This window comes from Pristis pectinata, chromosome 29 (genome assembly GCF_009764475.1).
Source record: "Pristis pectinata isolate sPriPec2 chromosome 29, sPriPec2.1.pri, whole genome shotgun sequence".
Classification (NCBI taxonomy): domain Eukaryota; kingdom Metazoa; phylum Chordata; class Chondrichthyes; order Rhinopristiformes; family Pristidae; genus Pristis; species Pristis pectinata.
Genome location: NC_067433.1, coordinates 17,677,173 through 17,696,117, shown reverse-complemented (window position 1 = coordinate 17,696,117; position 18,945 = coordinate 17,677,173). Strand labels below are relative to the sequence as shown.

Sequence of the window (18,945 nt, the reverse complement as noted above, 5' to 3'; positions counted from 1 at the left end):
ACCACGGAGCTGCCTGTTCAGCTGCCTGTAAACCATCTTGGAAGTTAAAAGAAGGGCATGCATTTAAGGTGAGAGGGTGTAGGTTCAGAACAGAAGTGAGGGGTACATTTCTTACTGAGAGAGTCGTGGATGCCTGGAATGCATTGCCTGATAGAGTGGTGGAGGCAAATTCATTGGGGGCTTTTAAGAGGGGCTTGGATGGGCACAAGAATGAGAGGAAAATGGAGGGATATGGGCATTCTGGAGGAAGGAGGGAATAGCTATGTTGGCACAACACTGTGGGCCGAAGGGCCTGTTCTGTGCTGTACTGTTCTGTGTAACTAAACCTGTTAGCTCCTTGCTTGAATTTTTTTCTTTTTCATTTTTATTTCTTGGGATCACTGGCTAGGTCAGCATTTATTACCCATCCATAATTGGTCTTGAGAAGGTGCTGGTGAGCTGGCCTCTGGAACCACTGCAGTCCTGGTGAAGGTGCTCCCACAAGTGCTACTGGAGAGGGGCTTCCAGGATTTAGACCCAATCAGTGAGGAAGGAACGGTGACATATTTCAAAATCAGCGTGGTGTGTGACTTGGAGGGGAACCAACAAATGATGGTGTTCTCTTGCACCTGCTGCCCTTGTCCATCTTGGAGGGAGAGGTCGTGGGTTTGGGATGTGCTGTTGGAGTAGCCTGGCTGAGTGCATTTTGTGAATGGTTTTGTGCCATTGGTGTCAGGAATGCATGTTTAGGATGGGGGATGGGATGCTTTGCCCTGGATGGTGTGGGGCTGCACTCATCCAGGCAAGTGGGCGGTGGAGAATAATGTAGTCATGTAGTGTAGTAATTGTATCTCAAATCCTGCAGAAACCGAAATGCTGGAAACACTGAGCAGATTAGGCAGCATCTGTGGAAAGAGAAACAGAGTTAATGTTTCAGGTCGAAGACCCTTCACTGGAGTGTTTCCAGCATTTGGTGTTTTTGTTTCACATTTCCAGCAAATATCGTTTTTAATTTGATTCTCATTTATTGTTAAAATCCTCCCAACTCCAACCAAAAGGCATTGTGGATATACGTATTTTACCACAGCAGTTCAAGAGAGGGGAACTCGCAACATCACAGGCATCTATGGATGGGCAATAAATCCCAATGGTGCCTTGTTCTGATCAAATGTTTAAAACTATATTTTGCTTCATTGTTACAAAAATCAAACACCCACCACAAAAATGACAAGATTTAATTGCAATATCAATGATTACTCTGTGGCACTCTTGTGGTAAAGCTACAATGTAAATAATGAGAAGGTTAGATAGGACCTTGGCACCAAGGTCAATGGCTAGGTGGACTACATTTGAGATGATTAGAAAATTGGAGGGGAGTGTCAGGGTCTAGAACTCGCCCTCTGGTGGAGGAGGCAGAAACCACAGTATGTGTAAGGACTACCTAGATGAGCACTTGTTGGGCTGCAGCTTACAATAGCTGGAAAGTGGCAATAGCTTTGGCGTGGACAGAATGCACCAAATGGCCTCCTAGTCCATAAATTTCCATCATTTTACAACATAGAGACCACAGGTGACACACATGGTGTCTGTGAGTCTTCTCCATCTGTGGGAATCCTCACTGCAACAGAATGAGTGTTTTTTCACGTTGGGTTACTTTGATCAGGTCACCCCTTCAGCCTCCAACACTCCAGAGAAAACAGTCTAAGTTTGTCCAACCTCTCCTAATAGCTAATACTCTTAAATCCAGGCAACATCTTGATGAACCTCTTCTGCACCGTTTCCTTCCTGTAATGGTCAGAACCTTTTTCCTAGGGTAGAAATGTCAGACTTTAGAGGGCATAGGTTTAAAATGAGATGGGGAAAGTTTAAAGGAGATGTGTGAGGCAAGTTTTTTTTTATCTAGCACTGGAACGCGCTGCCAGGGGAGGTGGTGGAAGCAGCAACGTTTAAGAGGCATTAAGACAGGCACGTGAACAAGCAGGGAAGTAGGGATAAAGACCATGTGCAGGCAATTTGTTTAAATTGACATTATGGCTGGCACAGACATTGTGGGCTGAAGGGCCTGTTGCTATGCAGTACTGTTCTATGTTCTATTACTGTTCACCCAAGAAGCATGGTGTACAAAGGTTGATATTTGCAAGATGATTCCAGGTTGCTGAATGCTTATTTATTGCACTTAAAGGGTCCAGCCCTCTCGAAGCCCAACACTGCCGTCATCTAAGGGTTCCCGCAGATTCCACTCATGAGTAATGTTTTTCTGTCTGTCTGTCTCTGTCTCTCACTTTTCCAGATAAGGACACATCGCTACGGGACGGACTGCTGATTTTCTTCCTGCTAGTGGTTCCACTGGTTATTTTGCTCGTGTACTTGTTTACAAAAAGGAATGAGTTGAAACGAAAATTCTATCAAACACGAAGTTCGCAAAGGCACAAGTAAATATTTTACTCTTTATTTCAAGAAGCAATGTTGAGAAGCCAAACTGAAAGAGAAGGTGTTTATAGGCTGTGTAAGAAATCACAACAATTTTAAAAGGTGAATTGAGCATGTGCAAGTGATAAATTATTTCAGTACAGTTTGAGAAGTTTCTCATCATCAATCTTAACTTCAGCTAATCTGAAGCAGAAACTCAGTGAAAATGAAGATATATTTCCGTACAGAACAAAATAGTTTATAACCTTGGGATGTCCAAGGCAATTTACTGCTTATGAGGTACTTTTGAAAGAGAGCCCCGGTTGTATGGTAGGAAACATGATGGTCAATTTCCCCACAGCTAGATTCCATAAACAGCAGTGATATCATGGCCATGTGTTCTGCTTTTATTGATGGGATCTTGGGGGGATTTCAGTTTAATATCTCATCCAAAAGAAAATCAATGACTGGCAATGCTTCCCCCCCCCCACCTCAGTTCTGCACTGTACTGTCAGTCTGGATTGTGGATTCAGATCTTGGGAGCTAGATTCGAACCCATGACCTTCTGACTTGGGTGAAAAAGCTACCAATGACGAGTTGACTTCATCCGCCCTGAAGTGCGGTTATTCAGTTTATTTGGTTGGCTGTGAGGGAAGTCCAGTTTTCCCACTGGTTCCTGGTTGCCCTGTTGCTAAGCAGCCAAACATGAGCAGTCAGTTGGCACACAGCAAGGTTTCACCATCGTTGATCAGTTGCAGTGTGGAGGTTGCTACACTGATGAATGGTGATATCTTTCAGATGAGTTGCTAAACCAAGGACCACCCTGCCTTTCCAGGTAGTTACATCCATTCTCCCGTTGAAAGCAAAGAGCGAATTTTCTCGATATTCCGAATATTTCCCTAATCAACTGAGTTCAGTAATCTGCTGATTGGTGGAAAACTGGTTAACTGACCATTTTTTTTTCCAGTTTATTGGATCTTGCTCTGCATTTCTGTTCACCAACCAATCAGCAAGTTGCTGCACTTAAGCAGCTCTGATGTGTCTGATGGACGTGTGTTGCTAATAAGTGCCCATCAGTTAACCTTTGTGATACAGTTGTAACTTTGTCTGTATATGTTTTGTATCAAGATATGATCCAAATTCCTAATGTTCTGATGATGGGATATTGGAAATTGTCCAAGATTAGCTACGTTATTTGTTTTATAAAAATTGGGTTATCCATAGAAATTAATCATGTTGTTTTGTCTTTCCTGATGTGTCCACCTTAGGTCTGAAAGCACAGGAGGGCCACGAAATGCTCCCAATAACTTGGCTAAGGAAGGGGTGAGTGAAAGTCTCCTTACAGTGCCTTTGCTATCTGTTCTGGTGTTGTTGGGAAACAGCAAGAATCATTTTTATCTCAGGTCTCATAAAATGACGCCACGTGTTTTGTGGTGAGGTCTGGGGTGCGTCTTGTTAACATGAATTTCCCACCTGTCTGTCTGCCCATTTGCAAGAGTGACAGGTCACTTCTATCTCAACAGAGGTGGCTGCAGACCAAAGGATTAATGGGGAGTTGAGGAGAAAGCTCTTGATTTATGTTTCTAAGGGTGGAAGCAGAAACACTCAGGTTTTTTTTTAAAAGGTATCCAGATGTTGCCCAGAAATTCATCCACAATCAGTAACATTAAATACACTGCTTAGCCTTGTGACTGTGTTATACTCTGACTTCAAGTGAATGAATTTCAGAGGCAATGGTGTGAATCCACAAAGGATAGTGTAAGGCACTGATTGGGACTATGTGGCATGCTTGTTGCTACCAGTTGGGGATGAATTTCTGGGTAGTATGAGTGGAATTAGTCTTGACCTTCATTTAGTCCAGCATGGATGTAATGGACTGAAGTGTCTCCTCCTGCCCTGTACGTTTCTGTGATCTCTTTTGGTTCACACAGTTATTGCAACCAATTAGAGAGGCAGATGTAACCCCACAATTTAACACAGGTGGGAGTGAGGAAATGGAGGACAACGGATCAGCTGGCCTTCTGCCAGTAACAGAGAGAATGCGGGCATCTCTTATTTTAAAAAGTGGTAACAGGGCACTTAGAAAATAACAACAGGGTTGGGCAGAGTCAATATGAATGGAAAGATCAATCTGTGACCCCGAGTTCTAAACGACCCAGATCGTGTTTGATCATTCTGTTACAAATTGTTTTGAAGATGCAGAAAAGGGGACAGCTGTTGTGTACCTGGACTTTCAGAAGTACATCAATAAAGTGCTGCACAAGAGGTTATTAATGAAAACTAAGGCTCAGGGTATTGGGGCGAAGATATTGGCTCGGGTTGAGGATTGGTTAATGGGCACAAGTCAAAGTAGGAATGAACAGGTCGTTTTTGGGATGAGAGGCTGTGGCCAGTGGGTGCCGCAGGTGTCAGTGCTGGGGTCCTGGATGTTCACAATCCATATCAATGCCTTAGATGAGAGGATTGAGTGTAATATATCCAAGTCTGCTGGTGGTAGTGTGGGTCGTGAGGGGGATGGTGGGGCCACAGAGGGGTACAGGTAAAGGGGTGAGAACGCAGCGGGTAGAGAATGTAATGAGAAAAAATAGAAAGGTGAAGTATATTCTAAATGGTCTGACACTGAAAGGTGTTGGTGTCCGGGGAGAACTGGGTGTCCTTGTACCTGAATTGCTGAAAGTTAACATTGAGGTACAGCAAGCAATTGGGAAGGCAAACTGTATATTGGCTAGTTCAAGTGGATTTGAGTAGATAAGTAAAGATGTCATACTGCAATTATATGGGAACCTGGTGGACTCTGCCTGGAATACTGTCTTTCCCTGAGGAAGGATATTCTAGAGGGAGTGCAGTGAAGGTTCACCAGATTAATTTCTCTGATGGGGAAGTTTGTTTTATGAAGAAAAATTTAAGCAGACTGGGTCTGTACTTTGCAGCATTTTCTGTTTTTATTTCAAACACTCATCACATCTGTGAAAGGAGACGTAGTTCAGGTTGGAGAACCTTCATCAGGATTTTTGGGGACCTAGACTCACTATAGTTTAAAGGAATAAGAAGTGATCTCGCTGAAACTTACAAGATTCTTATGGAATTTGACAAGGGAGACACAGAGATGATGTCTGCTTTAACTGGGTTGTTTAGAACTCGTGGTCACAGATTGAAAATGGAGGTCGGCTATTCAGGACAGAGATGATGAAATTTCTTCACCAAGAGAGTGGTGATCTTTTTTGAGTTCTGTAACCCAGAGGCAGTAGAGGCTTGGTCACTGGGTGTACTCAGTGATCGGTAGATCTTTTGATATGAATGGAATTGGGGAATATGGGGTTAGAGCAGGAAAGCTACTCTGAGGTAGAAAATCAGCCATGTTCTTACTGAATGGAGGAGTCGCCCCAAGAGGCCGAATAGCTTTCTCCTGCTCTTTCCCATGTTCTTTACATTTTTGCAAGTGTCCATTTGACAATGCAGGTAGTAATCTCTAAATCTGCTTTGATGCCAGTTGGACTGAGGAGAGGGTAATTCCTGCCAAGAATCCCGGGTGTCAGATTCTCCCCTTTGATTTGTGAGCGATGCCATTCTGTGAAGCCTATAACTTTTCCCAAAAAGATCTGCCACTTAATCTCCACACCTCCCCTCCCGACAACTGGCAAATCAACATGACACAGTAGTTTGGCACCACATTGTGGGCCGAAGGGCCTGTTCCTGTGCTGTACTGTTTTATTACTTGGGAAGTACTCGGTAAAACCTCTCGTCTCCAAACTGCTTTTCCTGCTCACTTAATGCCAGGAAGGCCTTTGCTTATGAAGTGCTTAAATCTATGGTTTAACAAGGTATGACTGTGCAGAAACCAGACAGTGGGTCATTCTCCTCTGCTAGTCGTGAGGGTAGAGGTGAGATTAAAGCTGAACCTGCCAACACACAGCATCAGACATCTTAGGACTTCTGTTCTTGATCTTTTAGGCGTCGCAATAATGTGTTTTATTTCTAAAATACTAGGTCCAATTATTACCCAGCCAACAGGTAATTTGTCTTCATGAATCCTCAGGGAGACCTCTTGGGAATTTCTTGGTGTTCTGTCCCTCTGCTTTTGTGAAGTGTTCTGGGAGCAAGGTGGGGATTTCATGAGAAAACAAGGACACAAAGTTCTTCTGCATTCTGTGTGGATATTTGCCTTGAAATGGGCTGGACTGAAATTAACCTGTATTTAATGTAAAATAAAAGAAGCAGGCCATATTTTAAATGCAGGACGTGAAGAGGTCTCTGTCAATGCCACTCTTTTAACTAAACCTTTTTTGAATACATTTTTTCACAACAGGGGCTTGCCAATTATTGGAACCAAATGCAAATAAGAATTTGATAACTTGTGTCCCTGCCTAACCCAGCTGAGGCACACGAATTTGGAGAACTTTGTGTTTTGTAGGAAAAATTTAAATCTAAAATAAAAACAGAAAACACTCAGAACGGGCACCGTCTGTGGAAGGAGAAACAAATAATGTTTGGGGTCAGTAATCTTTCACCAGAATTGTTTCTGCCTGATCTAATGAGTCTATCCAGCACTTTCTGCTTTTATTTCAGATTTCTGGCACGGGCAGTTGTTTTGCACTTTGCAGCTTTGAATTAGTTTTGCATTGACCATGAAATTAACCTTCACAGTCACAACATCTACATTTTGCTGTGTAGGTGACTGTGGAGGTAAAAAATGTAAGTACCTATGGAAAGCTAAAAGAGAATCTTGTAACAACATCTTCAGGAGGAATTGTGCCCTGCTGTTATTGTAACTGCCGACCTATTGTGCTTCAGATCGTTGAAGAAGCTAAAATCTGCTCAGACCTTTCCCGCTGGTTGCTGCTGCTAAACTCTGTGTGCAATGGAACTGAGTATTGGTGACTCAGTACAATGTACTGCATAGTGTGGTTAGAACTACTGACTGGGAATAAATTTCTGGGCTTGTTTGTCCCCCTGCTTGAATCTATTTAAATATGATTTGCCAGTTGATAATTAATGAGACTGTGCTTTGCTGTTGTCTGATGCACAGCTGAAGTAATCTGCAAAGATAAATTAATTGCTGCCTCCTTAAGGTCAGTGACCACATCACTGTGCTGATGACATTTTGTATTTCAAATGTTTCTGTCTGTCTCTGGGAATTGTGAAGAGCGAAGGTAGGTACCGTCGACTTTGAGGGAAGTCCCTTTGGGTTTGCTACTGCCCAGATGACTGGCTTGAAGAGGGGAATTGGATGAAAGAAATTGAAGGGGAATGAATTGCAGGGCTACAGGGAAAAAATTTTATTTATTCTGTGGTTTTCAATAGTTGTTTACGACGTAGAAGGAGGTTGTCTCAGGCGACCAAGTCAACACAAACTCACAGAATGATCTGATTCTCCTATTAGTATTCCCTGCATTAATTCTCCCATCAAATCTTCAGCTCTCCTACACACTTGGAGCAATGTATGCAGCCACAGGGAGAACATGCGTTGGAGGTCAGGATTGAACCCATGTTGTGTAACACGATGTGCTGACGAAGGCAAATGTACCATATGCTGCCTTCACCATCCTGTCTCCCTGTGTTGTCACTTTCAGCGAACTATATTCTTGTACTCCAAGGTCTCGCTGTTCAGTAACACTCCCCAGACCCTGTCGTTCACTGTGAATGTCCTGGCCTGGTTTAACTTCCTAAACTGCATCACATTGCACTTACAGGAGTTAAATTTCATCTGCCATCCCCCGGCCCCCTTTCCCAGTTGACCTTGTCTCCTGTTGTAACCTTAGACGACCCTCTTCACTGTCCACTATACCACCAACTTTGGTATCATCTGCAAACTTAGTAATCATGCACCGACATTCTGATCCAAATCATTAATTTCAACAGATCCCTCATTAACTCCAGAGTGTGAGGAATCTTTAGTTTCAGTGTTGAATAGAATCATGGAAATGCACAGCAAAGAAACAGCCCCTTTTGGCCCACCTCATCCATGCTAACCGTGATGCCCATCTAGTCTAGGCCATGTCCGTCCACTCCTTTCCTATCCAAGTACCTGTCCAATTGCCTTTTAAACATCGTATATAGAACAGTACAGCACAGGAACAGGCCCATGATGTCTTGCCAGTCACGAAACTAAATCTCATCTGCCTGCGTGTGATCCATATCCCTCCATTCCCTGCATATTCACATGTCTACCTAAAATGTCTGCCTCAACCATTAGCCCCTGGCAACCTGTTCCAGGCACCCGCTACTCTCTATGGGGTGCAGAAGAGTTTGCCCCGCACATATCCTTTGAACTTTCCCCCTCTCGCCTTAAATGCTTATCCTTCAGTATTTGACATTTCTACCGTGGGATAGAGATTCTGACTGGCTACCCTATCTATGCCTCTCATAATTTTATGAATTTCTATCAGGTGTCCAGAGAAAACAACCCAAGTTAGTCCAGCCTCTCCTTGTATCTCATACCCTCTAATCCAGGCAGCTTCCTGGTGAACCTCTTCTGCACCATTTCCAAAGCCTCCACATCCTTCCTGTAATGGGGTGACCAGAATTGCACATAATATCCCAAGTGTGGTCTAACCAAAGTTTTACATAGCTGCAACACGACTTCCTGACTCTTGTACTTAATGCCCCGACCGATGAAGGCAAGCATGCCATGTGCTGCCATTACCACCCTATCTATCTGCGTGGCTACTTTCAGGGAGCTATGGACTCAGACCCCAAGATCCCTCTGTACATCAATGCTATTAAGGGTCCTGCCATTAACTGTGTACCTTGCCCTTAAATTTGACCTCCCAAAATGCAACACCTCACACTCGCCCAGATAAAACTTCATTTCTCTGCCCATATCTATAACTGATCTATATTCTGCTGTATCCTTTGACAAATGTCTTCACTCTTCGCAACCCCACCAATCTTTGTGCCATCTGCAAACTTACTAACCCACCATCTACATTTTCATCCAAGTCATTCACATATATCACAAACGTCAGAGGTCCCTGCACTGATCCCTGGGGAACACCACAGGTCACAGACCTCCAGCCAGAATAACACCCTTCCACCACTACCCTCCGTCTTCTGTGGGCAAGCCAATTCTGAATCCAAACTACCAAGTCACCATGGGTCCCATGCGTCAGCCTACCATGAGAGACCTTGTCAAATGCCTCACAAAAGTCCATGTAGACAACTCCCTACCCTCTACCCTCATCAACCACCGTCATCACCTCCTCAAAAAAAACTCAGTCAACTTTGTAAGATAGGGCGTGCCCTGCACGTTGTGGTTATACCTGCCTCTACTACCTCCTCTGGTAGCTCGTTCCAGATATTCACCACCCTCCATGGAAAAACTCACTCCTCAAGTTTCCCCAAGTTTCCTCAAATGTAGAATTTGCTGAAAATCTGTTTGGCATTATGCGTTGTGTATGGGGGTGGGGGGGGGGGATGTGGGGTTGGTGGTAGGAAAGACTTCACAATATTGTCATCATTAACAATGACAATGGCATACTTACCTGGTAGTTCACTTCTGACTGGTGGTCTCTCTGTACTGCTTCAGTACTCCAAAATTAATTTTATTGACTTTAGTGGATGAATTACTGGGAGTCGTTCTCGTGTGCACACTGCAGTTTAGAGTTATGTTTCTACGCATCATCTGCTTTTATTTTTTTTAAATTAGGTTGTTCCAACAAGAACAGCAGTGCCAACATATGTAAACAGACCACCACAGCTGTCACCATCCAGGTATGTTACTTCCTAATTAAAAACTGCACGTGTCCCCCAGTCAGTATTAACTTTGGTCACTCACCAGTTTCCAGCTCTGGCTTCCTTTCCTTATTTCTCCTGCTAACCTCTGGTTCATTAGAGCCTGGGTTCTGCCAGTCTAGAGATTAGCTTGTATTGTTTGGAGGTTCCCCACTTAAAGTCATCCCAGGTACAAATGTGGGCCATTTGGCCTGCATTTTGTGTGCTGTCCCAAATTGTCTCTTCAGAACCAGCTATAGTAATCCTATGTTCCTGCTCCTGGTCTCAGCTGCTGCAATGGTGGGACAGCTGTGGGTTATGGTCCCATAACTCTCATTGTCCCTTCTTGTTCAGAAGCTTTGTGAAATTGTGGCTTCGGAGGAAAGAGGTTCTGAATAAGGGCTTGGAAATTGCACTATGAAGAAATGACGAGTAGATTGCTTGACCAGGCTGAGTTAGGACAAAGAAATCGTATTTCTGTAGTGCCTTCATGACCTCTGGACATTGCATTATACCTCAGTGACAAGGAAGAGGATCTGAGCAGCAAGATACCATTTAGGAGCAGGAGTTGTCACTTGGCTTCTCAGGTCTGCTCTACTCCACATTGGTATTGGTTTAGTATTGTCACTTGTACCGAGGTACAGTGGAAAAACTTGTCTTGCATACTGATCGTACAGGTCAATTCATTACACAGTGCAGTTACATTGAGTTATTACAAAGTGCACTGAGGTAGTACCTGTAAAAACAATAACAGTACAGAGTAAAGTGTCGCAGCTACAGAGAAAGTGCAGTGCAGGTAGACAGTAAGGTACAAGGTCACAACAAGGTAGATCGTGAGGTCAGAGTCCATCTCATCATATAAGGGAACAGTTCAATAGTCACATCACAGTGAAATAGAAGCTCTCCTTAAGCCTGGTGGTATCTGCGCTCCTGTGTGGGAGAGAGTGCAGAGGACGTTCCCCAGGATGTTGCCTGGACTTTAGTTATGTGGAGGGATTGGGTATGCTGGGCTTGTTTTTCCAGGAACGAAAGAGGCTGAGGGGTGACCTGCTAGAAGTGTATGAGACAGGGCAGACAATCAGAATCTCTTTTCCTGATGAGTATCATGATGATGATGATAGTATGTTGAGGAGGGGTATCAAAAATATGAGGGCATAGGTTTAAAGTGAGAGGAAGGAGTTTTAAAGGGAATCTGAGGTGTATGGTTTTTACAAAGCGTGGTGGATATCTGGAACGTGCTGCCAGAGGAGGTGGTGGAGTCAGGTACAGTCGCTTCATTTAAGGCATTTAGACAGACTCATAAGTAGGCAATGCATAAAGGCAGACGAATGAGATTAGTGCAGATGGGCAAAAAGATGGGCCTGGATGGGCTGAAAGACGCAATGATCTACAGTAAACTTCCACCCTTTTACTTATCACGAATCTACCTCTGCCTTCTGAATGTTGGAGGCCTGTGCTCCCACCGCCCTTTGAGGAAGAGCATTCAAAGAGAAAATAATTCACCTCTTCTTTGTCTTAAATACACAACCCTTTTTTTTTAAACAGTGGTGGAAGAGATGATAACAGATATCATTTACTGATGAGGAATAAGTATTGGTGAGGCCAGCAGGCAAGTTCCAATACTTTGCAGTTTGCGGGATGCAAACTTTTTCTGAGTGTGCAAGTTATCTCAAGTTTTGCGTTGCAAACCTTGTCATGTTCTGGATGCTGGTCTGCAGTTTATATTAGCAATTCAGCTTGTTATAGAGCAGTCTATATTCTGAGAGCCATTTCACAGCTTTTGTGACGTTGTGCTCTGCCCCATGAAGAGGAGTGGACTGGGCAGTTGCCCGCAGTGTGGCGGACCATCTGAGGTTAGTTCCTAATGCAGTCATTGGTAAGCCGGTACCTCAGTGGGGAGGAGAGACCTGGGAGCACGGTTATCAAGCAGCCATCAAACTGTTGTTAGACATCAAATCCTCCTCAATCTCCCTGTCAACAACTTGAGTTATTTCCCTCGTGACCTTGTGAGATGCCAGACGCGTCCTTGGCAGATGCACAAGCTTAATTTTAAACGTAGGGAAGGGTTAGGTATGAGTTTGTCTGGCACCCCATTGTTTTGAGCTCCCCTCTATCTGTGGTGGAGGCGTACTTGCAATCACAAATACTCAGAATATTATGGACGGGGTGAATAAGTTGAGAGGTTTGGTTTATTTTGATGTATACAAGTGTTTAACTGGAACCAAGTTGTGATGATTTATGTTATGTGCTTGTTAAGTTTCAACAATGTAGATATCCATTGGTCAGTTTATTATGGTGCTTGATGGTGGGTGGCAGGGTCATGCAGCAGTTAATGCTGCTGCCTCACAGCTCCAGAGACCCCGGTTCGACCCCGACCTGGTACACTGTCTGTGTGGAGTTTGCAGGTTGTGCCTGTGACTGTGTGCATTTACCCCAGATGCTCCAGTATCCTCCCGCACCCCAAACACGTTGCTGGTCGGCTAATTAGCCTGTATAAGTAGGGCCTAGTGTAAGCTCATGGCTAAAAGAATCAAAGGAAGCGTTGCTGGGCTTGTGTGAGAGGGAAATGAGAAGAATGGCACCAGTGGGTGCTAGCATGGACCTGATGATGGGCCAAGTAGCTTCCTTCTGTCATATGATACAATAAAACTTGGCTCATGGATTCCCTTCAAACGTGGGCACTGTACCATTACATTCTGCATGTAAATCCCCACCGTTTTGTAGAGGGGTTTGCGGATCAGGTAGGAAAAGAGTGCTGGGCTCGAAGGTAAGCCACGAACTTGGTGAATGAGAGCAGGCTCGAAGGACGGGACAGCCAACCCTTCTATCTCATGTGCACTCCCATGATCTTGATTTGGGAATCGTGTGGACCTTTGGGGTTTGTTTACTGTGGGACTTCCAAAGGCACGTCACTTTCCTTCAAATATCTACGTCTGTGATCCTTGGCTTTTAACAAGAGCTTACCTCTGGAAAGTGAAGTAGCTGCTGGCTTTGGTCAGAAGTTTGGTACCCACCCACCCATGAGCTGGCACCATAAACGCCCCAGGTTTTCTCACCTGGAGAGTATTTAAGTCGCTTCAACATTTGGAAAGGGGGGAAGGTTATCTGTTGGCCTAGGCAACAAACTTAAAAAAAAAATGTCACAGTTGGCTGGGATAATAACCTGAATTACTGGGCTATTTCATCAACAGATTTGAGCATTGTGATAACATTATGTTTATTCTACTGAAAGTGTTTCTCTCTATTGAATTCCAGGCCAGCACCCGCTCGACCTGTGCCTTCAAGACCTGTTCACCCGCCTCAGAGGGTCTAGGTTACTATTACACTTGCACCGTACCTACTCTGTACAGGTAGTTCCATGATCAGTGCTCAGTAAACTCTGCTCCTGCCATACTCCCTGAGTGTCAATGACTTCTCTATCTGAGCAGACAGATCAGCAGGGTTTCCTGCACAATACGTACGGAATTGGTTTATTATTGTCACATGTACCGAGGTACAGTGAAAATCTTGTCTTGCATACCGTTCATACAGATCAATTCATTATACGGTGCATTGAGGTAGTACAAGGGAAAACAATAACAGAATGCAGAATAAAGTATAACAGCTACAGAGAAAGTGCAGTGCAGGTAGACAATAAGGTGCAAGGTCATAATGAGGTAGATTGTGAGGACAAGAGTCCATCTTATTGTACTAGGGATCCATTCAATAGCCTTATAACAGCAGGATAGAAGCTGTCCATGAGCCTGGTGGTGTGCGCTTTCAGGCTTTTGTATCTTTTGCCCGATGGGAGGGGGCAGAAGAGAGAATGCTGGGGGTGGGGTCATTGATTATATGCTGGCTGCTTCATTATTCCTCAAGAAAACCACGTGTCTGCTGTTGCCAATCTCTGAAGGAAATTGCAACTGAATACCTCCTACATGTCTCTTTTTTTAAAATCATGATTGTCTGAAGTGATTGCGATATATCTTTTATTTACTTTGGAGAAACCCTGACGTTTCAACATACTGGCCACCTGTGGTCACCAACCATCAGATATGCGAATGCCCAATCGCACAGAAGGGGATGATCCATTACTACTGAGGACTAATTTATTTTACATGTTTTAAAAATGCAATGCATAACAGCAGTTGGTGTGGTCCCACTCCAATCTTTTGTTACCCAGCAGAAGAATTTGGGATTGAAGCTTCCATTGCATTGGTTTGGTGACAAGGTTAAGAGATCCGCTCACGGATGGCCAACTCTGTGAAACTCCAGCTTCTCTGTATGGCTGGGGTGTTACTACATATGCAGTGGCATCTGTGAGTGTGTGGAACTTCCATCTCATGAACTACTTGTGGGGGAACAGTCCTTCGCTCCACATCCAGTGTAACAAAGGGACCTGCCTTCGCTGTGGACCCTGCTTCAAGTTTAAAAAGGGACCCCTTGGAGGCAGCCTCCTCCCACCCTGGAACTCCCCCCCCAACCCTTTCCACTGGTCACGAGCCTGACTCCTCCCCCACCAACCCCGGCCACAAACCCAAACTTCCTCATCCCATTGGACAGAGCTCCCAATGACCTCCCCCTCACCACCCCCTTGCCCTCACCACCCCTCCGGTCCATGACCCCAGCCATTGAACACTTCTTCCTGGGGAGGCGAGGGTGCCAGGAATATCTCAGCCTGAGTCTCCCTCCGTTACCTGTTTAGAAGTGCTTGTGTTGCCTGCAATTGATTACATTTGTCTTTTCCATCCAATACAACTGTACAACACTTCCTGCTTAACACACGCCTACTATTGAACTGCGTGCACCAAAGGTGACAACTCTTATACCCTTGCTATCTTTGTGCTACCATTTCCCTCCACACTTTTGTTCCCCAACTGAAATTCCACAAATGAAATGCAGTGCTAGATAACCCTGGCGATGTAACTGACGGCGAGGTTTGGATGGTTGAGGTCTTTCTACATCCTCTTCACTGGATATGTGTCATACTGTTAATTATAAGTATGAGCCTCTATCCTACCACCATGTGGTGTGTCATTGCCTTGTGTGTTAAACCAACAGGTTGAAAGTTAATCCTTTGTAATGTGGGAATAGCCAGCTGTAAAATTAGTCTGCATATGCAAATGAAGTAATTCCGGCACCCTCATTTGCTGTGATATTGAACATTTTATTTCAATGGCATTCTCTTTCAGTGAGGTTTTAGTGGAAGTCTCATACTTGTGCAGTGCGTAATTCTTGTGCCAGATACATTGAAGGTTCTTTATAACTCCTGATGAGCTCTTGGACTCTGTGTAAACCACATGCTGTTTGTAGCAGATTCAAAGCTAGCATTTTTAACCAAAAAGGTTTGTTGCCTGCCACAGATGAGTGCAATATTTGCACTAGTAATGGTCATACCTGGCACAAACTGCATGTCAAGTACTTATTAGTCATTATTTTCACAATGTGATGACTCAGGTTTTCACTCATTTGATCAGTATTTCTGACACTTGTACATATTCTGTAAAGCCAAATGGTCTTTGAATCTACAATGAAGAGAAACATTAAACCAAATTTACCCTGTGATTTGGGATGTGGTTGTACACACTGAAGGCCAGGAGGGAATCCACTGATGGTCATTGAAGTGTACTGGACTAATATTGTTACGGCCCTGGGCCACATAAAGGAAAACCTTTAACTGCTACTATTATTTTAAAAAATAATAAATTGATCTCCCCAAATCCTTCCATTCACAAATGAAACCCAGTCTGCACTGCTTTAAATCTGCAGATCTTAAACTGATTTTTTTTCAGGAGTTTGCAACAGAATGCCAAATTAAAAATGTTCAGAAAGCTGGCCCAGTAGTTTGCTAATTTTGGGTTCCTGCAACAGGAGAACATTTAATTTCTATTAGATCTCCAATTGACAGATAAACAACATTCTAAATTCCATTAGGTGGATTTTTTTTTATAAAGGCTATCTTGAGCATGAATTTTAAATCCAAGTTTAAGACAGTTATTGGAATTCAAGTTGGAGGTTGCAAAGGTGGCAAGATATTTTTGGGTCTTTGTCGTCTGAATTTCATGGAAATTCATCGGAGTACTGAAATACCCTCCAGGCATGTTGTATTTTGTATCAATGGCAATGATGCAAAGACTGTACCTTAACTATGAACTGAGTGATCCACTAGTGACCTTTCAGAGAGCGACAGGATGTTGCAGCCAAAAGCTGGATGTTTTTACAAGTGTATTATCTATTTTTAGATTTCACACATATATATTATACAGATGAATTTAAGTGACGCCCTAGGAGTGAGTTGGAACTTGGAATCTAACTCATGGTGTTTTACAGAATCTTTGGAGAGAGCCTTGTTGGACACTGCAGTTGCTCCCTGGGATACCCACCATTGTATATCCTATAGCTTTCTTCACCTTGAATTTTTGCACTTTTTGTTTTAAAAATGATTAGTGTATATCATTTTCAAAAATACTGATTATTTTTTCTTAAGAGATGTAAAGAAGTTATGCACACATGGATTACAGATGGCTTTTATTTAATCTGTACAAAGGACAATGATGCAATAAAGATGATTTTTTTTTCTAATCTGAAGTATTCATTTAACCTGATCTGTTAGGATGCGTGTGTTAATCCTTTTTGTTTTAAGCTGGAGAGACCTCACCCTTTGGTGCTCTGTTTTGATTTTGTCCATCCATTGTAGCTGCCTTAGAGTTGGTCTTCTAACTGAGAGATTTACAGCAAAAAGTCCTGTTATTGACCTGCTGAATGAATGAACTGGATAATGTTCACATCTTCAGTAAGTACTTACAACATTATGCAACGCCTGATCGCAGTAGCTGCTCACTGAAATGTTTCAATTACAGACCTAAGTTTTACTGAAAAAAATTCTGTGCATGCAATTAAATTGGCCCAGGACTGCTTTACACACATCTAGTTTAAAGTTAGAAAGGGAAGGGAAAATGACTTGGATGGTGAGAATGGTCACTTGGCTTTTTATCTCAAGTGCAGTCCCCCATCTCTTCAATGCAGTCTGATCAGTAAGTTTGGAGGAAATTAGAAACCAGGCTACACAGAAGTTAGAGAGACCGGTTCATAAGATGCAATGGTGCTGGAAGCATTTAAAATAGGGAAAGAAATGTGCTGCATCACGCAAAACACTGGAAGAACTCAGCAGGTCAGGCAGCATCTGTGGAGGGAAATGGACAGTTGACGTTCTGACATTTCGGAAAGAAATGTGTTGTTGGGGAATGATTAGGAATTGGAGGTTCTATGCAGAATATTCCTGAGAAGAAGTGACAGGGGAGGAAAACATCTCAGTATTTTTCAGTTACTTGCCCAGGCTACTCCGGCAGCACCTCCCAAGCCCACAGTATTGACCACTAAGAAGCTGAAGGGCAGTGGATGCATTGGGAACACCACCAACTGCATGTTCCCCTAAAAATCACACACCATCCTGACTTGGAAGTATATTGTTGGTCCCTTATCACTGGGTCTAAATCCTGGAACTCCCTCCCCAACAGCACTGTAGGAACACCTTCACCAGAAGGACTGCAGCAGTCACCACCACCTTCTCGAGGGCAATTAGGGAAGGGCAATTAATTCTGGCCTTGCCAGTGGTGCATGAATGAAGTAAGTTTCTAATGATGTGTTGAAGTTTAATATTGACAGGAAAGACTGCAAAAGAAACCAGGAAGTTTTCGCCTGCAAATTTGATTGCTTTACTGTCACACATTCTGAAGGTCCCTGTTTACGTCGCTTGTGAATCCCGACCTCGACATTACAGTGTGCTCGGCACTGCTTGTGTTTTTGGATTGTGTTGTTTGGTGCTGGCTGCGTGCACCACCCTGGCCATTCCCTTTCTCTCTTGTACCTTCTGGAGAAGATGCCGGAGCTTGAAAGCCAGGATGTCTGGACTTCAGAACAGCTCCTTCCCCATCGCTGTCAGACTTCTGAACCAACCACCTCTCTCACATCCCCTTCCCGGTGGTGCTGCTGTGTTCTCGAACCCCTAATTCTACCTCTTCTGTGATTGTCACTTCACCATTTCTTTTTGCATTACTTCAGTTTGCACTATACTTTGCACCATTTTGTTTTGTCGCTGTATCTATTGTTTTATTTATTATTGCCATGTACACTGTTCACTCGGTGAGCTTCACATGAGCAAGGAATTTCACTGCACCTTGGTGTATGTGACAACAAACTAATCTGAATCTGAGTATCCAGCAAATCAATTCTCTTATCTCACCAGCCCTGAGCCCTGTAAAAGCAGAAAACAATACGTGTGGAACATAGAACACTACAGCACATTACAGGCCCTTCGGCCCACAATGTTGTGCCAACATTTTATCCTGCTCTAAGATCTATCTAACCCTTCCCTCCCACATACCCCCCACTTCTCCATCATTCTTGTGCCTAACTAAGAGTCTCTTAAATGTCCCTAATGTATCTACCCCCACAACCTCTGCTGGCAGTGCGTTCCACACACCCACCACTCTCTGTGTGTAAAAAAAAAACCCCTGACATCTCCCTTGTATCTTCCTCCAATCACCTTAAAATTATGTCCCCTCATGTTAGCCATTGTCACCACTGGAGAGAGAGGGAAACCAATTTAGCACCCCTGTGTTTCCCAAATTTCAGACCAAGCCTCTCAAATGATGCCCAAGAATTTACCACAGTGAAGCTCTGATAATCTAGGGACTTTGGTCACAGATCTACTGGTCTTTTGGATGTTGGTATTGGTTTATTATTGTCACTTGTACCGAGGTACAGTGAAAAACTTGTCTTGCATACTGATCGTACAGATCAATTCATTACACAGTGCTGTTACATTGAGTTAGTACAGAGCCCATTGAGGTAGTACAGGTAAAAACA

General features: G+C 43.6%; 1 protein-coding gene across 1 annotated transcript in view; it reads left to right on the top strand.

The window, feature by feature from the left end:
- The window catches only part of LOC127584196 (disintegrin and metalloproteinase domain-containing protein 9-like), a 111,376-nt gene extending 94,740 nt beyond the window's left edge, over positions 1-16,636 (top strand). Inside the window, 5 exon segments of the mRNA XM_052040788.1 lie at positions 2,270-2,411; positions 3,657-3,711; positions 6,376-6,399; positions 10,034-10,098; positions 13,354-16,636. Of these exon segments, the coding sequence (XP_051896748.1) occupies positions 2,270-2,411; positions 3,657-3,711; positions 6,376-6,399; positions 10,034-10,098; positions 13,354-13,411 (344 nt within the window). The 3' untranslated portion in view covers positions 13,412-16,636.
- Positions 16,637-18,945: the final 2,309 nt, after the last annotated feature.